Here is a 15,745-nt window from a genome sequence, read left to right as displayed (position 1 = left end):
AGCCAATTAAAACTGACTTTGATTGTGATCTGTTATGAAATTTGATGTGCAAATTCTGTTGTCGATTTAATCCGAGGATAAATTTAATTCGAGGATAAATGATGCGTGATAGAAGTAATGATCGATATCTTTAAATAGACGATGATTTATCTGTGCAGTACTTGTCGGTATTTTGCCAGTAATCGACCGATAATGTGGGAACCATGATATTTGCAGTATAAGGTAGGTACGTATAAAAGAATATTAAATAAAAATAATGACGATAAAAAAATTGATATCTGAAACGTAAAAATGACAACAGAAATACATTACAAAATCGCATATATATAATTTTATCATTCTTTGTGGCAAGAATCGTTCATATTCTTGTGCAATGATAATTGTTACTTGATCATTGATGCTTTACACGTTCATCAAAATGGCGTAACGGCTTTCCGTTCCAAAACTAGACTTTCCAAAAGGAAAAAAGAATTGAATTATAAACTGGTAACTGACACTGATGTAGTAAAATAACTTACTTTCATCATATCCTTTATGAACGGAATTATTTACGTAAAGAAATATCAAAGGAAACAAAACCGGTTTCGAATCATTCGACCATAACAGAGTTTCGAGTTCGATGTATCGCATGACAAAGGCCAAAAAAGAAATATTTAAAAAGCGCAAATTAACAAATTATCAATTAGTGTATTTACGAAACGTTACGTTGCGAGCACAACGTTACGTGCACTCGACGCAAAATTCGAAAGTGATTGCAGCAGAACAGACCTCGCGCAAAAAAGATATCAACGTTTCGCGATATTCGAACGCGGCGAGAGTTCTCGGCGATAGATCGCAGCATATGGAGCGAACGCTAAATCAGGTCGTCGGCATCTCTCGGCATCGACGACGACGCTCACTCGCCCGCTCGCCATCACCATCACTGTGCTGCTGCCGCCACCTCCGTCGTCGCCGTCGTCGTTCGGCGGGAGACGGCACGTCGCTCTTGCGATGGCGCGTGTCTAGATAGCGCAGTGCACCGTCGACCGTCAACCCTTCCGCACGGGAGGGTGCGAGCAGCAGCGCCTCGCTCTCGCTCCGATTTTCCGTCGGTTTTTCTTTTCTTTTCTCCTTTTGCTCTTTTACTCCCGCGACTCTCTCGTGAGTTCTCGCGAGTGCATCCGATTTCGCGTCGTGAAATATCTCCTTTTGTCTCTCCCCTTCCTCGTTTCCTCTCCCTCTCTGTCTCTTTTTCCCTCTGGTCGCTCGGACCATCATCGGGGGACGTCTACGTGGGATTTGGTTCTCGGCAACCGCGTAGTTCACGTTCCGCGATGAATGGAGATGCGAGAAGCGAGCGCATCGACGCCGACGCCGATGCCGACGCTGCCTCGCTCGGCGCTGACATCCTCAACCCTTTCGTGCATCGACTCGAGCTTGGCTCGACCTACGACAAACTCAAGGTCAGTACTTTGCGAAAGCGGCTTCCTCCCCGAGGATCGATGCTTGTGCGGGCGCGTTTTAGGGGATACCGTTGCCGCCACCGCTGCCGCCACCGTATCCTCCACCACCGCCGCAAGGCGGGATGTGCTTCGATCGCGGTGCCGAGAAAGTGCGCGTGAGTGTGTTGGACACTACTTCGCAGTTTCCGTCAAAGCGGGTCCGTGTATAGGAAGAAAGTGTAGAGTTTCAGATAAGCCAATCTTAAAGTGGCGATGATAAACCAAAATTCGAGATCATTCGCAACGATGTGGATGTGACTCGAACCGCAAAGAAAAATATAAGATTTATCACAATGAAGCATTTCGAGTCACGTCCACACAATGTGAACAATCTCCAATTTCGGATTATCATCGCCGCTCCAAAATGGGCTTCTAAAATTTGAGACATTTATCTTGAAATATATATCTTATTTCTGATTAAATGCACGATGTATTTGTCGACCGATATGGCCATGTAAACATTTTGTAACGAACAGTCAGTGATTGTCTAATTTATTTGGGACGTAATTCGAACGTTAAGATGTAAACAAAGCCCTATGATATTCTTCGTGAATATCATAGAGGAACATGTAGCCATCGAATATGTGTAAGGAATTGAAGGCACTAATACACTCGATTACGATACCCAACATGACGATACGTGTAATATTTATCACTGTTATATAAGATTGTATTGCAATCCAGGATGCGGCAAAATAAGAACGCCAGTATAATAGTAAGTCCGCGAGAGACGATCGAGGAGAGATATCGCGTAAGCCGGTTTTTCCTCAGGTTCGTCGCACCGCGCGCCGACTTTCACGGCAGGAATCAGTGGCAGCGGTGACCGATCGCGAATTTTGCGTCCACGGTGTTGCAATTAAGGCCGCATCGGTGGTTTTTCCGTTCGTCAAAATCTTCCAGCCATAGATGATCCACGGTCTAGGTCAGTCAAGTCCGCGACCAAGTCTGTGGTTCGTATACAATTCTCGCCCCACTTTCTTCAGCACCTTCACGCGTGCTCGGACTTCCATGCGAACGACGCGAACCGCTTGTGTTAGTCGTGAACAAGGTCACGTGATCGATTGAACATTCACTTCGCTAAATGGTCCAACGTCCGAGTAGACGAATTTACGGTTTGGAAAGCTTTGCTATTTTGCATCTTTTCAATGAGCTGCTTGCGCTGATACATTAAAATGTATTATTCCATATGTTATGTTTATAAAATTTAATGAAATTCAAAAATATTTCAGAGATGAAATCTCCAGAAACAGAGATATATTTAAAATTTTTCAGAATAGTTTTATAAAGTCTAAAGATATTTTTACTATATCTGCAGAAACCTGCAGAAATATCTAAAGATCTAAAAAGCGTGATCATCTAGGACACCTCGATAAGAAAATGAGAAGTAGACTTCACGCTCGTTAAACGGTTTCTTCGTACAGTTCAATTCTTGTGAACAATAGCGGGATCGCGCGAATATTTTTGCCGAGGTATATTTTCGAGGCATTAAAATTGTAGCCTACACTTTTCTAACCGTTAACGCGACGCAAGTAGCACTCCTCCATGGACCGGTGCTTTCTCTTGTTAAAACATCGGTGTAGTCCGGACGTGTAGAAAGCCACATTCTAGGTGTTGCAAGTAAGTGAAGAACGAGACAATTTATTTCAGGTTTGAACCAGGTACAAGAAAGAAGTTGCTCCAAAGAATCGAAAAAATTTTAGACTAGACTACTTCACATTTTGTTTTTTACACGTATTCACACAAGTTACTTATCTTTATCTTATTTTGCGTACCCCTGGGAGGAGACCGGATATAGTTTTCCTATTTCATTTCAGGCTTACCTTTCAGACACGAGGAAAAATATTTTGAGAAATCGAGAAAACAAGATGATATTATACTTTCTATAAGTTATTTCATTTTATATATTTACACGCTGAAAAAGTAAATGTGGAAACAGGATGTTGCTTCTAGTTCGTTTCTCGTGCGCAAAACATTTTCTACTGTATTCTGACTTACTTCGCGACTGCCGTAATATCAAAATAGAATTTTACATGATTATTTCTTGTCGGACAGCGCGATACGATCCTTAAGATTTACAGTTACATCCGCGATCCACAACTTTCTACGCAAAAATCAGCGCGTGACGGATGTACGAGGCTTCTTCGTTATTATCTCCGCGCAGCGCGTTATTGATCAGAGCAGCTCGAATCGGGTATCCCCGCTAATCTCCGCTTTAAATTTCGCATTGAACATTGTTCTAGTATCCTCGTGTGAAATTTTCCTTCAGCATCGATTCCATAAAAATTTTCTTTTCTGATCCAATTCTTCTACATTCACTCTCATTTGACAAATGCATTACGTCATAATTATCACATCACATCAAAGTTTACAAACTGAAAACGGTATCTCTCTTATAACAAGTACGAGTCTCTCTCGGAGCTCTTGATAAACGTGTCTCTGGCAGAGAGACATACCTGACTCATTTCCGTATCACTATTCCGCGCATTCGACGGTATCTTTCTCTTGATCGTTTCTTGTTTGACGAGATGAAGAGAGATGGGACGACAACTGATGCGCGACTAACGGAACAGTAAAACGTAACGAACGGTACTCGTATCTCCTTCTCGGTTCTTCATTCTTTCCTTCTCCTTCCTATTACGAAACGAGAAGTCGAAGCCCGCTGATGGGCGGACACTTTGTAACCTTGACCGCGTGACAAACGATGAAGCTGAGCCAATTACTTACTTACTTACTTACTTACCTGCGTGTCCCATTTCTTTCTGCAACGCTCATTAACGCTTGTCTATTTAATGAGTTTTTAATGCTGCTTCGAATGATTGTCTTCAACCTGTTCCGAATGTTTTACACAAGACATGTTTTACGAAAGAGCACGTGGACATCCGATCTGCCGTTAGATACGTTTGAGCTACTTATGAATTTGCATCTAAATACATTCCAAGAACTTAATTGATTTTCAAGTAAAAAAATCATTGAATCACGGAAATATTTTATCTGTTTCAGACTATATTCCTGACAATTGTCTTGTTGCCGTTCAGATTATATGCCATCACAAGTTTAATGATCCTCGCGTGGCTCTTGGCCTGCTTGGGTCTACACGGATTGTCCGAGGAGGATCTCCGACGAGCACCTCTCAAGGGATGGAGGCGGTATGTTCGAACGAGATTCAAAAGCGCTGCAGTAATTTCCGCGAAAGGATGCGATCCCGTTTCGATACCCGTCGTTCCGTCTATCTCTATGCTATTTACGTCTATGCTATTTACGTTAACGTTAACTCTTTTTGGCTTGCTTTTTAACAACCCCTTCTCTATGCTGATACGCTGATACATCATTTTGATTTGAGCTGAAAAACTAAACCCACATTGGCTCAGTTCTATACATTGAGTCTGCTTAGGGATCCTTAGATCTGGAATTTTCGATTCTGTAGAAAAATTGCTTGTATGAAAAGATTTTTTTATATCCTCCAGAATATTTAACGGTTCTCGATATTATATCGGGCCCGACCCGATGAATCGGAATTGAATCGTGCGATTTGGAGGTCATCGCGATCAATGAGTCCCAGCCAAGCGTGAGAGGAAATACCGTTAAAAATGCACGTTCTTTCATATGGGACAAGATTGGCTTTTTCGTCTTTAACAAGGCCATCGTCCGCGGTTTTGCCACCGTTGAACAGTTTTTTGTGTTTAGTCGAACGCTTTGCTCGTGGCCTCTGTTCCTCCACCGCAATATTCCGCCAGTAACTAATTCCATACCTTGCGGTGGTTAGTTGCCATGGAAGTTTATCGATGCCGATCGAGACGAATCTATTAAATTTTAATGCAAATTGATTCTTCAATGTTCGAACTTTTTATGTAAATTTAATTTATGTTAATTAATTGAGTCCTAGTTTGTAACGAAAAGATTGCTCGCCAATTGATATGAAGTGACGGTTAAAGTTGGCAATGGCAATGAAGTACCCATCTATTTATAACTCTTTCATAATTTAGTCATGCGTTACTGTCAAGGCCTTGCGACAAGGGAAGTCCATAAGACAACCTCACGCCATACGAAAGGTTGTAACGACAGATGGATTCAACGTTTCCGGGAAACGTTTTCGAAGCACCTTCAACTAATCGTGGCTTGCGACGACTGTGAATTTTTGAATTATTCACAAGACGCATATTTGTTTGGTATTATACACCTAGCATCGCGCGCTATTAGGCCTGCTTTCGTCTAAATACAATATGAATCAATGGTGGCTCACACGTCTAGAGAGTAAGCGGTTTCCGGAGAATCTCTGTTTAAAAACTCGTGAAATCTTTCCAAATCTAAGGATCCTTTTGAGTTAAGAAGATAAAAATTTATTAAAATGGTCACAGCGCAATGGTTTCCCGCAGAAGTTTTCCCTGACTCTCCCAAATTTCAAAGATTGCTTACGGATCCCCGGTAATCATAGACTCTCTTGCGAGAAGTAGTAAAAAGTAGAAAATTGCATCCGGATTATGGTGCATGCGCACTCTGCAAATAAAACCACTTAAAAACAGAGACATGCGCATCGTGATCTGCTGGATGATGCGGGCGCTATTTCTCTGCGGTGGATTTCATCATCTGAAGGTCAAGGGCCGGAAGGCGGAGACTAAGGACGCGCCGGTGCTGGCCCTCGCCCCGCATTCCAGTTTCTTCGATGCACTTCCGGTCGTGTACCTCGGTGGTCCGAGCATCGTTGCCAAAGGGGAGAGTAGCCGCCTCCCTTTCTTCGGAAGTAGGTCGCCCACAATTGCATAGTCGCCCATCTGGTAAACCAGATCACCTAGTAAGGGCGAGGTCGTCGTATCTTTTCGAACGATTCTGAAATGAGGTAAAAAATAAAAAAAAATGACACTTTATTACTTCGATAAATTAATGAAGTTGCACAACTGATCGATAAAACTGCAAAATCAATTTTAGATACTATCTAAAGACCGATACTTAAATATGAATATTAGCTTGGTGCAAACAAACTCGTATCTATCAAAAGAAGTTGAAAACGAAATTGTAACAAAATCAAAGCAGAATTATCGCAAGATTAAATATACATACTTTAACTGGATGCGCGACCTCTCCTTGCGGGAATACAAGATCTCAGCCTGATGTCACGTGAAACAATTTTATTCGGTTCATTCATTCTGTTGTACATAACATCTATGTATACACTTGTGGTGGATGGGATTTACTCTTCAGCAACTAACTGTGCAATTTTTAACAATTCTCGGTAACGTGGCTTCTCTGTGTTGTCTTTCATTTTACTTGGCCGATTGACTATTAAATTAAGGTTTTATAAGTTTTTATAAATTTGATTAAATTCGGAAGCACCGGTTGACAGATCGAACGTGACAGCACTACTTATTAACCCTCCGATGCAACTGTTTGGTGTCCAAAAGTCTACGTTGCTCGCGCGCAACATTACCCAAACGGTATCGGGAGAGATGCAAGAGCTATCAGTATTCCTAGCGCATAAATAAGGAAACGGCCAAATGGATGTCGTCGCAGATGGCATTGGAGGGTCAAGAAAGAAAGTGCAAAACGCGTCTCGGTGCGCGTGCACGACTAAAGTCTGCGACTAACTTTTCCCAACCAACGAAACTTCAGTTACTAATCGTGAGCGCTTTCACCGTCTTCCTCTGTGCCTTTTCTTTTCGTCGTTCAATCGCGATAGAAAGTGCATCGCACGTGCGTTGCTCGTGGCGCGTTTTTCGCAGCAATGCATCGCATTTGACCCGAGCGCGGCTCTCCGAGCGCTTTGTGCGATTTCTTTCCGCGATACTGATCTCACGATCGATCATGACAACGACGACGACGACGGCGCGGTTTTCACCATGCATCTCGATATTTTAATACTTTGACGAATGACTCTCCACACTGTATGTACCTTGTCGGTTGCAACCCGCAGCAAATTAGTGCCATGGATATGTTTCGTGGGCCGACTTACTTACCAGGCCGGCGGCATGAAAATCGTGGTCCGAGGGAGACAGGCGTCCAGATCGGAAGCGCCGATTCTGGTCCTCGCGCCGCATTCTACCTTCATCGACGGCGGCATCGTTTACGTCACCGGATTCCCCTCGATCATCGTCAGGCGAGAGTCGGGATTAAATCCGTTTATCGGAAGTAGGTGATACAGTTTTGTTTTTTCTCTTTATTTCTCTCTCTCTCTCTCTCTCTCTCTTATTGTCTTTCTCGCTGTCTCTCTGTATAGAGTTTATTCACGTTCGCGCTCGAAACACGCGAGTGAATTGCGTGATGTTATTTGTTATAACAAATCACATCAATTTCTTAATCCTTGAAAGTACATGTACTATCGAGCTTGAGCTGAACAAAGAAGTAGTAAAATCAGGTTGCAAACTAAGGAAATGGCGAAATAAGAAAGTCTCAACGTGTCCTGAGGACTTTTTAAGTATCTGCTATTAATAAATGCAAAAATGTTATAAGGTCACGTAACGAAAACGATCGTGAAGCTTAGTGTAACACATGTGTCGTTATCATTTTCTTTCATAAACGATAGCACACGTCGTTACTGTATTGTATAATAAGACACGAAATTGCGAAACTAATTGCTGATACAGACGATACAACGAGACTTTAAAATCAAACCAATTATCAATACGCTTTAATATGTTTTAACGTTCGCCGCGCTTATAGTTATGTAGAAGTATAATTGATTTTAAGAATCTTTTAACGAATCCCATTCACCATTATGTACAACGAATGATTTTATAGAGAAGATACGCTTGCGAGAATCATATTAATACGAACGCAATTTAATGAGACAATGATGAACGGGCTTGTCAGTTGCAAAATAATCGACCTCAATTTTTCGCCCACAAGAACACCGTAATGATTTCCGGTTTCATGCGGCTCGTCGGTTAGTCAACTCTCAGATCGTGAACCCGGATGGCAATAGTCCGCTCGCGAAACTATCGCAAGACTTTCTTGCAGGCGTATCTCACTGCGAATTGAATTGCTTGCGCAACACGGCTAACAATAATCGGCTCAATCGATTCGAACGTCGAGGTCAGGCGCGATCCGAGTCGTACTTAGCAGTACTCGAAAAATGAATACTATACTTTAATTGTCTTTTTGATGGCGGCCGTACGCAGAACTCATCAATTACACGCAACCAGTCTACGTGTGGAGAGAAGACCCGAATTCCCGCCAGAACACCATCAAGGAGATCATCGAGAGGACCACTTCGAAGGAGGATTGGCCACAGGTCTGTAGAATCGTGCATAGAGCTGCTCGTGAGGTTTCACAGCGCGTGAAATGCGCGCGACGCGATTTACAAATGCACGTAACTATTATACATGAAAAATGTATAGAGTTTATACAAGTGCACAAGTTTGTATACAAGTCGTAAGTTAATCACGGCGAGTTTGCGAAGTTCGCGTAAGTGATTCTCTCACGATATTCCGAGTATAATTTATGATGAGCACGGATGCAAGAAGCACGCGAGTTAGCGATCAAGATCAGCAACTTCGCCTTAAATCGCTACCCTCGGCACATCTATCAGCATAATTGACCGATTCCTCTTTCGTAGGTCATGATTTTTCCCGAAGGCACTTGCACCAACCGGTCGTGCCTGATCACATTCAAATCGGGTGCTTTCTACCCCGGCGTGCCAGTGCAACCGGTGTGCATCAGATACCCTAATAAACTGGACACAGTGACGTGGACGTGGGAAGGTCCTGGCGCGTAAGTACCAAGCCATCTTTTTTTATACATCCTACATTTCTTTATTTTCGTCTTATTTTAGTGCGATTTTATCGTCACAATCAACAGCCTTTTCATCCGGTCTCGTTCGATTGCAGATTGAAATTACTGTGGTTAACGTTGACGCAATTGAACAGCAGCTGCGAGATCGAGTTCCTTCCCGTCTACAATCCGAGCGAGGCGGAAAAACTGGATCCTAAACTATACGCGAACAACGTGCGGCGTCTGATGGCAGAGTGAGTTCTTGCGTGTAACGGTTCGCGAATTCGGAAAAAGACATCCGCGTGGATCCTTGAAGCAATTATTATTTGATTTTGCAGAGCGTTGAAGATTCCCGTTTCGGATTACACGTACGACGACTGTCGAATCATCCGGAAAGCTCATCAATTGCATCTTCCACATGCGTCCAACATCGTAAAGACCCATAAACTTCGATATAAGTTGGGGTAAGCAATGAATAATTAGACGTAAACGTAAAAATGATAAATACTATATATATTCTAATTGAGAGATTAAAATATTTTACATGTATAACGTATTGAACTACGATCATTTGTGTATTATTATAGCTTAGTGGCGTCGAAAACGGAAGAGGAGCTCGTCCAAAAGAAGACAAATTGCTTCGGCGAGGTAAATCTGCAGGAGTTTGCGCGAATCCTCAGACTAGATGATAAGGATCCGACCACTCAGCAACTATTTCGCATACACGACACGGTACGCACGTAATATAATATGATGAAACTGAAACGACGTCTATAATGCATTACGTAAAATTAATCTCTCAAGAGATTTTCGTTTTGCAGTTCGGACAGGGAAAAGTCAATCTTGAGGAGTATATCTTCACTGTGCTAGCGACGACAAACGCGTCTTCGGAGTTAGACAAGGTCGAGATTGCGTTCGATGTGAGTACAGATCCATACAGAGTACAGTGCGTTGTTATATAGCTTTGTTTGAAGTATGCGAAGCACGTATATTTTATTTTTATCTGATACATTGTAGGTATGTGGCTCGAAGAGGACGACTTGCCTGAACCAGTCGGAGCTCCGAAAGGCCTTGAGGTTGTCGCTATGCGTGCAGCCCGAGGAATCCGACAGGATCTTCCAAAAGGCGAGGAACGACGAGAACGACGTTACAGTTAGCTTCGGTAAGATTACCAGGCGTCGTAAAACTTATTTTCTTCAGTTGCAAGAAGGTTGTATATCACGAGCAAAATTTTGTTTGCTGAACCCATTTATTTCTTGCAGACAATGTTCTTACGCAACTTTCGAATCGGGCGGAATATGCGCATCTGTTCGCTGTGAGCACCGAAAGTTCGAAGAAGGCCATTTGAAAGTGTCTTTTAGAGCCTGATGTTTCCGTGAGAGAACATCGAGGCAGACCTTTCCACAGTCCCATTTGCTCTATCCCCGTATGAGCGACGAATGCAGCAACGCTACGGGGAATCGTGAAGCAAAACTACTTGATCGTCTACGGCAGTTGCAGTCGCGCCTACGCGAGAACTTAGACAGCTAGCTCATCTTTTTCCTAAATTCCCTGTAAATTAGAGCAAGTCCCGAAGGTTTAGGCGATAGGAACCTGGAGCTCTAAAAGAGATCCGAAATAACCATAGATTTGATAATTCAGAAATATTCAGTTACGAAGATTCTCTGGAATCCGAGATTATGAAGTGATACCTGACGGATCGTAGACTTCCCGAATTGAGGATTAAATATTCGAGGATTTTGCGATCTAAGAATTTAATAGATTTGGAGAACTGAGAGATCCCGTTTGACAGTTTGGAAATTTAGAAGATTTGAGGAAACAACTGTCTTAATGTTTGCACGTTTGAAGATGGAACTCAAGCCTTCAGAAGTTTTAGAATTGAACTTTCAAGGATCCTGTGGCTCGTTTCCAAGTGAAGACTTTACGTCACGAAGAGAGGAAGCGACTTCTCCAACTTTTTTCTTTCTCTTTCTCTTTTGCTGTATAGCAAAAAGCACATGTTAAGCTTGAGGTGATCGTGAAGCTTCTTTTTAGTTCGAACGGACTCGAGTATCCATGACGCATAACGCTTGGACGTGCATTTAAGGAAAATGAATTTAAGGACGGCAGATAATCACGTAATTTATTTTCTAGGCCCGATATGGTTCACGTCGCGATATTCGAGACACATGTACAGACATGCACACGCCGAAATATACATAATACGCTAAGCTGTGTACATACTTGTTGCACTCGTGAACCAGCACGTATGTAGGCATGTACACACATATACGCTCATACACGTACACACGTAGAAAGGTACGAGATGAGATTATGCGAATCGATCGCGTATGCCGTATACTATCTATAGATGCGCGCGTCATGTGTGTATGTGCGTACATATGTATGTATATAGAAAGAAGATATAGGAGAGAGTGGATCTCGAAGAGAGCATCTCACTTTGTAATATCCGTACATCCGAACGAAATGGCCAAATTTCGACGATACATCGTTAGTAATGATATTCTGAGTTTAAAACAGATATGTTGAGTTATATAGTGCGAGTTTTTATTACGAACCAGTATGTTGAAAATAACAGTATTTATTGAACCGATGTTGATCTTTAATTTTCATTGCATTCAAACGTCACGTAACAATGATCCAGCCGAAAAAACCGCTTGCTTTTTGAATGAGTATTTTTAAGCGAGTATTATTACATAATTACATAAGACAAATATGTTTAAAATAATTAATCTCGCCAGCGTAATAATCTTTCTAAGGAAAATCGCTGCTTGTGGAGAACTGTATACATATCAGACTAAACTGTGTGACACTCCGATAGATAATAATTCTACATACTTATCTCAGATAGATACTAATTTTTAGGATAAATCGGCAACCGGTAGGTATTCTACGACTCGTACGACGACGACGTGCAGCGAAAGAGAAACAGAAATGGCGTCATATCTGCATATCGCATCTGCAACCCTGATCTGTAGATATAAAAATTTAGAAATGTAAAAACAAACGGGCTGGTAGATCTCGGAGATACGAATTACCAAGACTCCACGACACTCGGACGACGTGTCAAACGTCTCTTTACATCGGCGACTTCATTTCCGTTTCCCTGCTCGGTTAAATAAAACACAAGCGGCATTCACGGTTGACGCTTTATTAGCACGTGGCACTCGACTCGATGTACTGAAAAGATGTTACAATCGCGTGACTTCGGAGTTATTGATAGCCCGTAGTTTCCCGTCGGAATGACTAGACCGTCGATGTCTGACTTGTGCGTGGCTCGGTGGCATGTAACTCGCCGTATCATCGCCGCGTTTGTGCTTGTCAAGCTGAACAAACCGCGTGCCAGGACCACCACCTGCACTGCCACCACCACTGCCTCCACCACCGTCCAGGCACTCGCAGCTCAAACTAGCCTGATCCAAATCGCTCTGATACGGTCCCCGTGGAATCAACAAGCTCTCTGTCGACTTGGTTGGCTGAAAATGCCGGCTGACCGTCGAACTCGTCGCTGTCGAGTATACGGTGCTGCCGCTGGTACCGCAGCTGCTGGTCTTTCGTTGAACAGTACCAACGATCGGCGTCTTTGATCTGCTGCTGCTGCTGCTACCGCCGCCACTGCCATGCAATCCCTTGCCTGGACGTTCCGCGCTGTGAGTCTTGATGGTCGCAGTATCCAGATAACCGTAGCCAAAGCCATAACCCCCGAAGGCTTTGGTGGTGAGATTGTCCCAGGACTTGGGCTTGGCGTACTGAAGGCACGGCGGTGGTCGCTGGTGCGCGCTCGGATCCCAGTACAGGGTGTCGGTGCTAAGGCTGGTCGAGCAGGAGGCGACACTGTCAGCTGTTGTCGACACGTCACTGCTGGTAATCGAGTGGAGGCTGTGGCCGGACGTGCGAGGGCAGTTGTGAACGTTAGGCTGCTGTTGCTGCTGCTGCTGGTCTCGCTGTCCTTGAACGTGATGATGCTGCATGTTAGCTTGCTGTTGTTGTTGCTGCTGTTGCTGCTGCTGCTGTTGATGGAGAGCCTGTTCGTTACGGGCGCGTCGTTGTTTTTCGCGACGTCGACGACTTGGTACGCAATTCGGGTCGCAGCAAGGACTGGCTAGGTCATAAGCGTCCAAGCTACCAGTGTCGGATTGTTCTCGACGACGATTTGCACTGGAGATGCAAGCGACGCAGAGACTGTTCTGCGGAGCTGGATGTAACGATGATCCTTCAGCAGCCGCAGACTGCTGTTGTTGCTGACAGGACTGCTTGTGAGACTTGCTCTTAGCGGGTGTACCAGTCATGCCGTTCGCCTGATGGTAACTGTGACGCGAGGACACTGCAGACTCGCTCGACATCTTAGACATGAAGTGATGGTGATCACTTCGGGAACGAGGTGGTCCGACTGCCACTAAACAAGCAGCGCTACGAGGAATGAGATACGGTCGCCCATCCGCGAACTGAAAGATGTATCTGCATTTAATCATGTGAATCATATATAATAATATAAAGTAAGTAAAAATTTCGTAGAAATTATAATTACAAAAGTTATATATGTACGAAAATGACAATTCATTACTATAAATTATAATACAATGTATAGATTACTATAAAATTTTAGAGATTTGATCGTACATATCGCATTCTCTGATTTTTGTGCTTAAAATATAAAGCGTGTACCACATTATAAAGCAGTAGATGCTCGGTAGAAGTCGCTGGCCGACAGCATTGGATCGTGGAGGAATTGAAACTGGAAGAAGGCGATGGTTGATTGGGGTTAGTGCCGGCAATGCTGTTAGGCGTTCTTTTGCGCGCTGGCAGTGAATGGGTCTTCCATCGGCCCATCAAAATAGACCGTTCTCGCTCGCACAGCCTTTCTAGCTCGCCCAGGCGAGATTGTAGGGCACGTTGTAGCTCGATGTAGCGCATGTGTAATTCCACCTAGAATCGTATACATTTAATCTCACGCACACATCGCATGAGAAGCAACAACAATTAAAGCTCATAATTGCGTTGAATGCGACTCAAGTTTTAGAATCACGGGAAGTATTCCAATCAATACGCAGGGGAATCAAATTTTCTCTTACTTTTCTCACGCAATCCTCAAAGGACACGACCATCCGCATTCTGGTATCACAATTCTTGATGAAGTTTACCAGAGTCTTGTGATCGGCTCGATCCATCTCGTGGCCGTTTATGGAGAGTATCACGTCACCTTCTCGCATGCCGGCTTTGAACGCCGGTCCATCGTATTCCACATAGTCCACGTACGTCACCATCTCTATCTCCTGCTCCCTTTTGTAATGTATTCCGTAGCTCTGTTGGGAATTAGTATCGATCGAACTATTACACCGACGCGCTCGAGAGGCATACACCTCTACTTAAGTTACACGTTTATTTCGTAGAATTCTTAACGCTGTGCAGCGTTTAACAGATGAAACGAAGCAGTAATAGATCTCTCATAAAATATCAAATTTATTATATTAAATATTATATGTAAGCATCACCTGTAATGTGAAACCATATGTGCCGTTCTTCTTTTCAACGATAATCGTCCGACGACGTCTGTCTTCGTCAGCGCGTGCAGCTCTATCGGATTTGGTTCGCTCAAGGACAGCCTGAGGAGTACATACTTAGGATATTGTTAGGATTCTAATGTGCCTGTTTCATATTCACAGCGTTTGCATTATGTATAAATCAAAAAATATACAACAATGTAAGAGATGCCATAATGCTGTTGCGACTAATTAACCGACAGCTAGCTGATAGGATAAAATTTCCGTATTCTTCAACAAAAAGATATAAATTGATAAACAGAAAAATTTGTAGTTCAACAAACAGAGATAGTTAATGATTCGAGTGATTGTTGGCATGACTAATGACGAATCTTTTTCTTTCTAGCTTAACAAAAGCTAAGGAAGAAAAAAGAGAGCATTTAGCGAGCGAGGAAAAACACGAAAGCAGGCAAAAGTAATGAAAAAAAAGAGCTTACACATTCGACGACGCCACTCCATTCCTCCTCGTCGCTATTGTCGACGCCGGTCGTCCGCCGCTGCCCGGTGCCGGCGTTGTTCGTGTTCTGCGGCGAGCTGTTCATGGTCGCGCGGGGATGTTCGTGGCGAGTACCCGGGTTCGTCGTCGTCGTCGTCGACCTCGTTTCCGCCGTCGCCGCCGGGATGCCATCAACACCTCCGGGCCCAGGCGTCTCTCCGTGAACAACGAAGGGTCAACGCGCGTCCCGACGCCGCACGACGCCGCGGCGGCACGTCTTCGTCGCAGAGGCTTCCAGCTCGAGTGTGTCTCCTCCGATGTCGTTTATCGCGCAGACGCAACAATATCGGTCTAGGCACCCTATGCCGTGGTCAGGGGTTGGCGGGGGATGGAACGCGACGGCGGCGGCTCGGTGTCGTCGACCGCGTCGGCCTCCCTTCCTCTCATGGTCGCATCCCCCTGGCTCCGCCGCGACGACCCCCTATGACGCCGGCGGACAGGAATAAACGGGAGATCTAAATACGCAGGAGCGCGTGGATGCTGGACGAGGATCAAGGCGATCAGACACGTTTGCGACAGGAGCGACC

General features: G+C 44.0%; 2 protein-coding genes across 6 annotated transcripts; one reads left to right on the top strand and one right to left on the bottom strand.

The window, feature by feature from the left end:
* Window positions 1-989: 989 nt before the first annotated feature.
* On the top strand, window positions 990-11,773 carry LOC105274734 (lysophosphatidylcholine acyltransferase). 5 transcript variants are annotated; one of them, XM_011331092.3, is made up of 11 exons: window positions 990-1,442; window positions 4,482-4,627; window positions 6,002-6,219; window positions 8,591-8,703; window positions 9,028-9,182; window positions 9,299-9,436; window positions 9,521-9,646; window positions 9,770-9,914; window positions 10,004-10,102; window positions 10,200-10,344; window positions 10,445-11,773. In XM_011331092.3, the coding sequence occupies exons 1-11, from the start codon at window positions 1,314-1,316 to the stop codon at window positions 10,528-10,530; spliced, it is 1,500 nt and encodes a 499-aa protein (XP_011329394.1). In that variant the 5' UTR covers window positions 990-1,313; the 3' UTR covers window positions 10,531-11,773. The 5 variants fall into 5 exon arrangements, with proteins under 5 accessions (XP_011329394.1, XP_019885747.1, XP_011329395.1 ...); XM_020030188.2 differs by lacking the exon at window positions 990-1,442 and adding an exon at window positions 1,547-2,403; XM_011331093.3 differs by lacking the exon at window positions 990-1,442 and adding an exon at window positions 1,547-2,431.
* Window positions 11,712-15,530, bottom strand: LOC105274736 (androgen receptor). Its single transcript, XM_011331096.3, has 5 exons — window positions 15,160-15,530; window positions 14,675-14,785; window positions 14,255-14,485; window positions 13,848-14,108; window positions 11,712-13,627 (listed from the first exon to the last, which is right to left on the bottom strand). The coding sequence occupies exons 1-5, from the start codon at window positions 15,262-15,264 to the stop codon at window positions 12,374-12,376; spliced, it is 1,962 nt and encodes a 653-aa protein (XP_011329398.1). The 5' UTR covers window positions 15,265-15,530; the 3' UTR covers window positions 11,712-12,373.
* Window positions 15,531-15,745: the final 215 nt, after the last annotated feature.

The sequence above is a fragment of the Ooceraea biroi genome, chromosome 10 (genome assembly GCF_003672135.1).
Source record: "Ooceraea biroi isolate clonal line C1 chromosome 10, Obir_v5.4, whole genome shotgun sequence".
Taxonomy (NCBI): Eukaryota; Metazoa; Arthropoda; class Insecta; order Hymenoptera; family Formicidae; genus Ooceraea; species Ooceraea biroi.
This window is presented reverse-complemented; position numbering and strand designations above follow the sequence as displayed.

Excerpts from the sequence above, each read along its gene's own strand:
- LOC105274734 (XM_011331092.3), top strand. The coding sequence starts at position 1,314 with ATGAATGGAGATGCGAGAAGCGAGCGCATCGACGCCGACGCCGATGCC. Across the intron at positions 4,628-6,001 it reads CCTCTCAAGGGATGGAGGCG|AGACATGCGCATCGTGATCT; the intron begins GTATGTTCGAAC and ends ACTTAAAAACAG. Across the intron at positions 6,220-8,590 it reads CCGCCTCCCTTTCTTCGGAA|AACTCATCAATTACACGCAA; the intron begins GTAGGTCGCCCA and ends GGCCGTACGCAG.
- LOC105274736 (XM_011331096.3), bottom strand. The coding sequence starts at position 15,264 with ATGAACAGCTCGCCGCAGAACACGAACAACGCCGGCACCGGGCAGCGG. Across the intron at positions 14,486-14,674 it reads CATATGGTTTCACATTACAG|AGCTACGGAATACATTACAA; the intron begins GTGATGCTTACA and ends AATTCCCAACAG. Across the intron at positions 13,628-13,847 it reads ATCTACTGCTTTATAATGTG|TTCGCGGATGGGCGACCGTA; the intron begins GTACACGCTTTA and ends TACATCTTTCAG.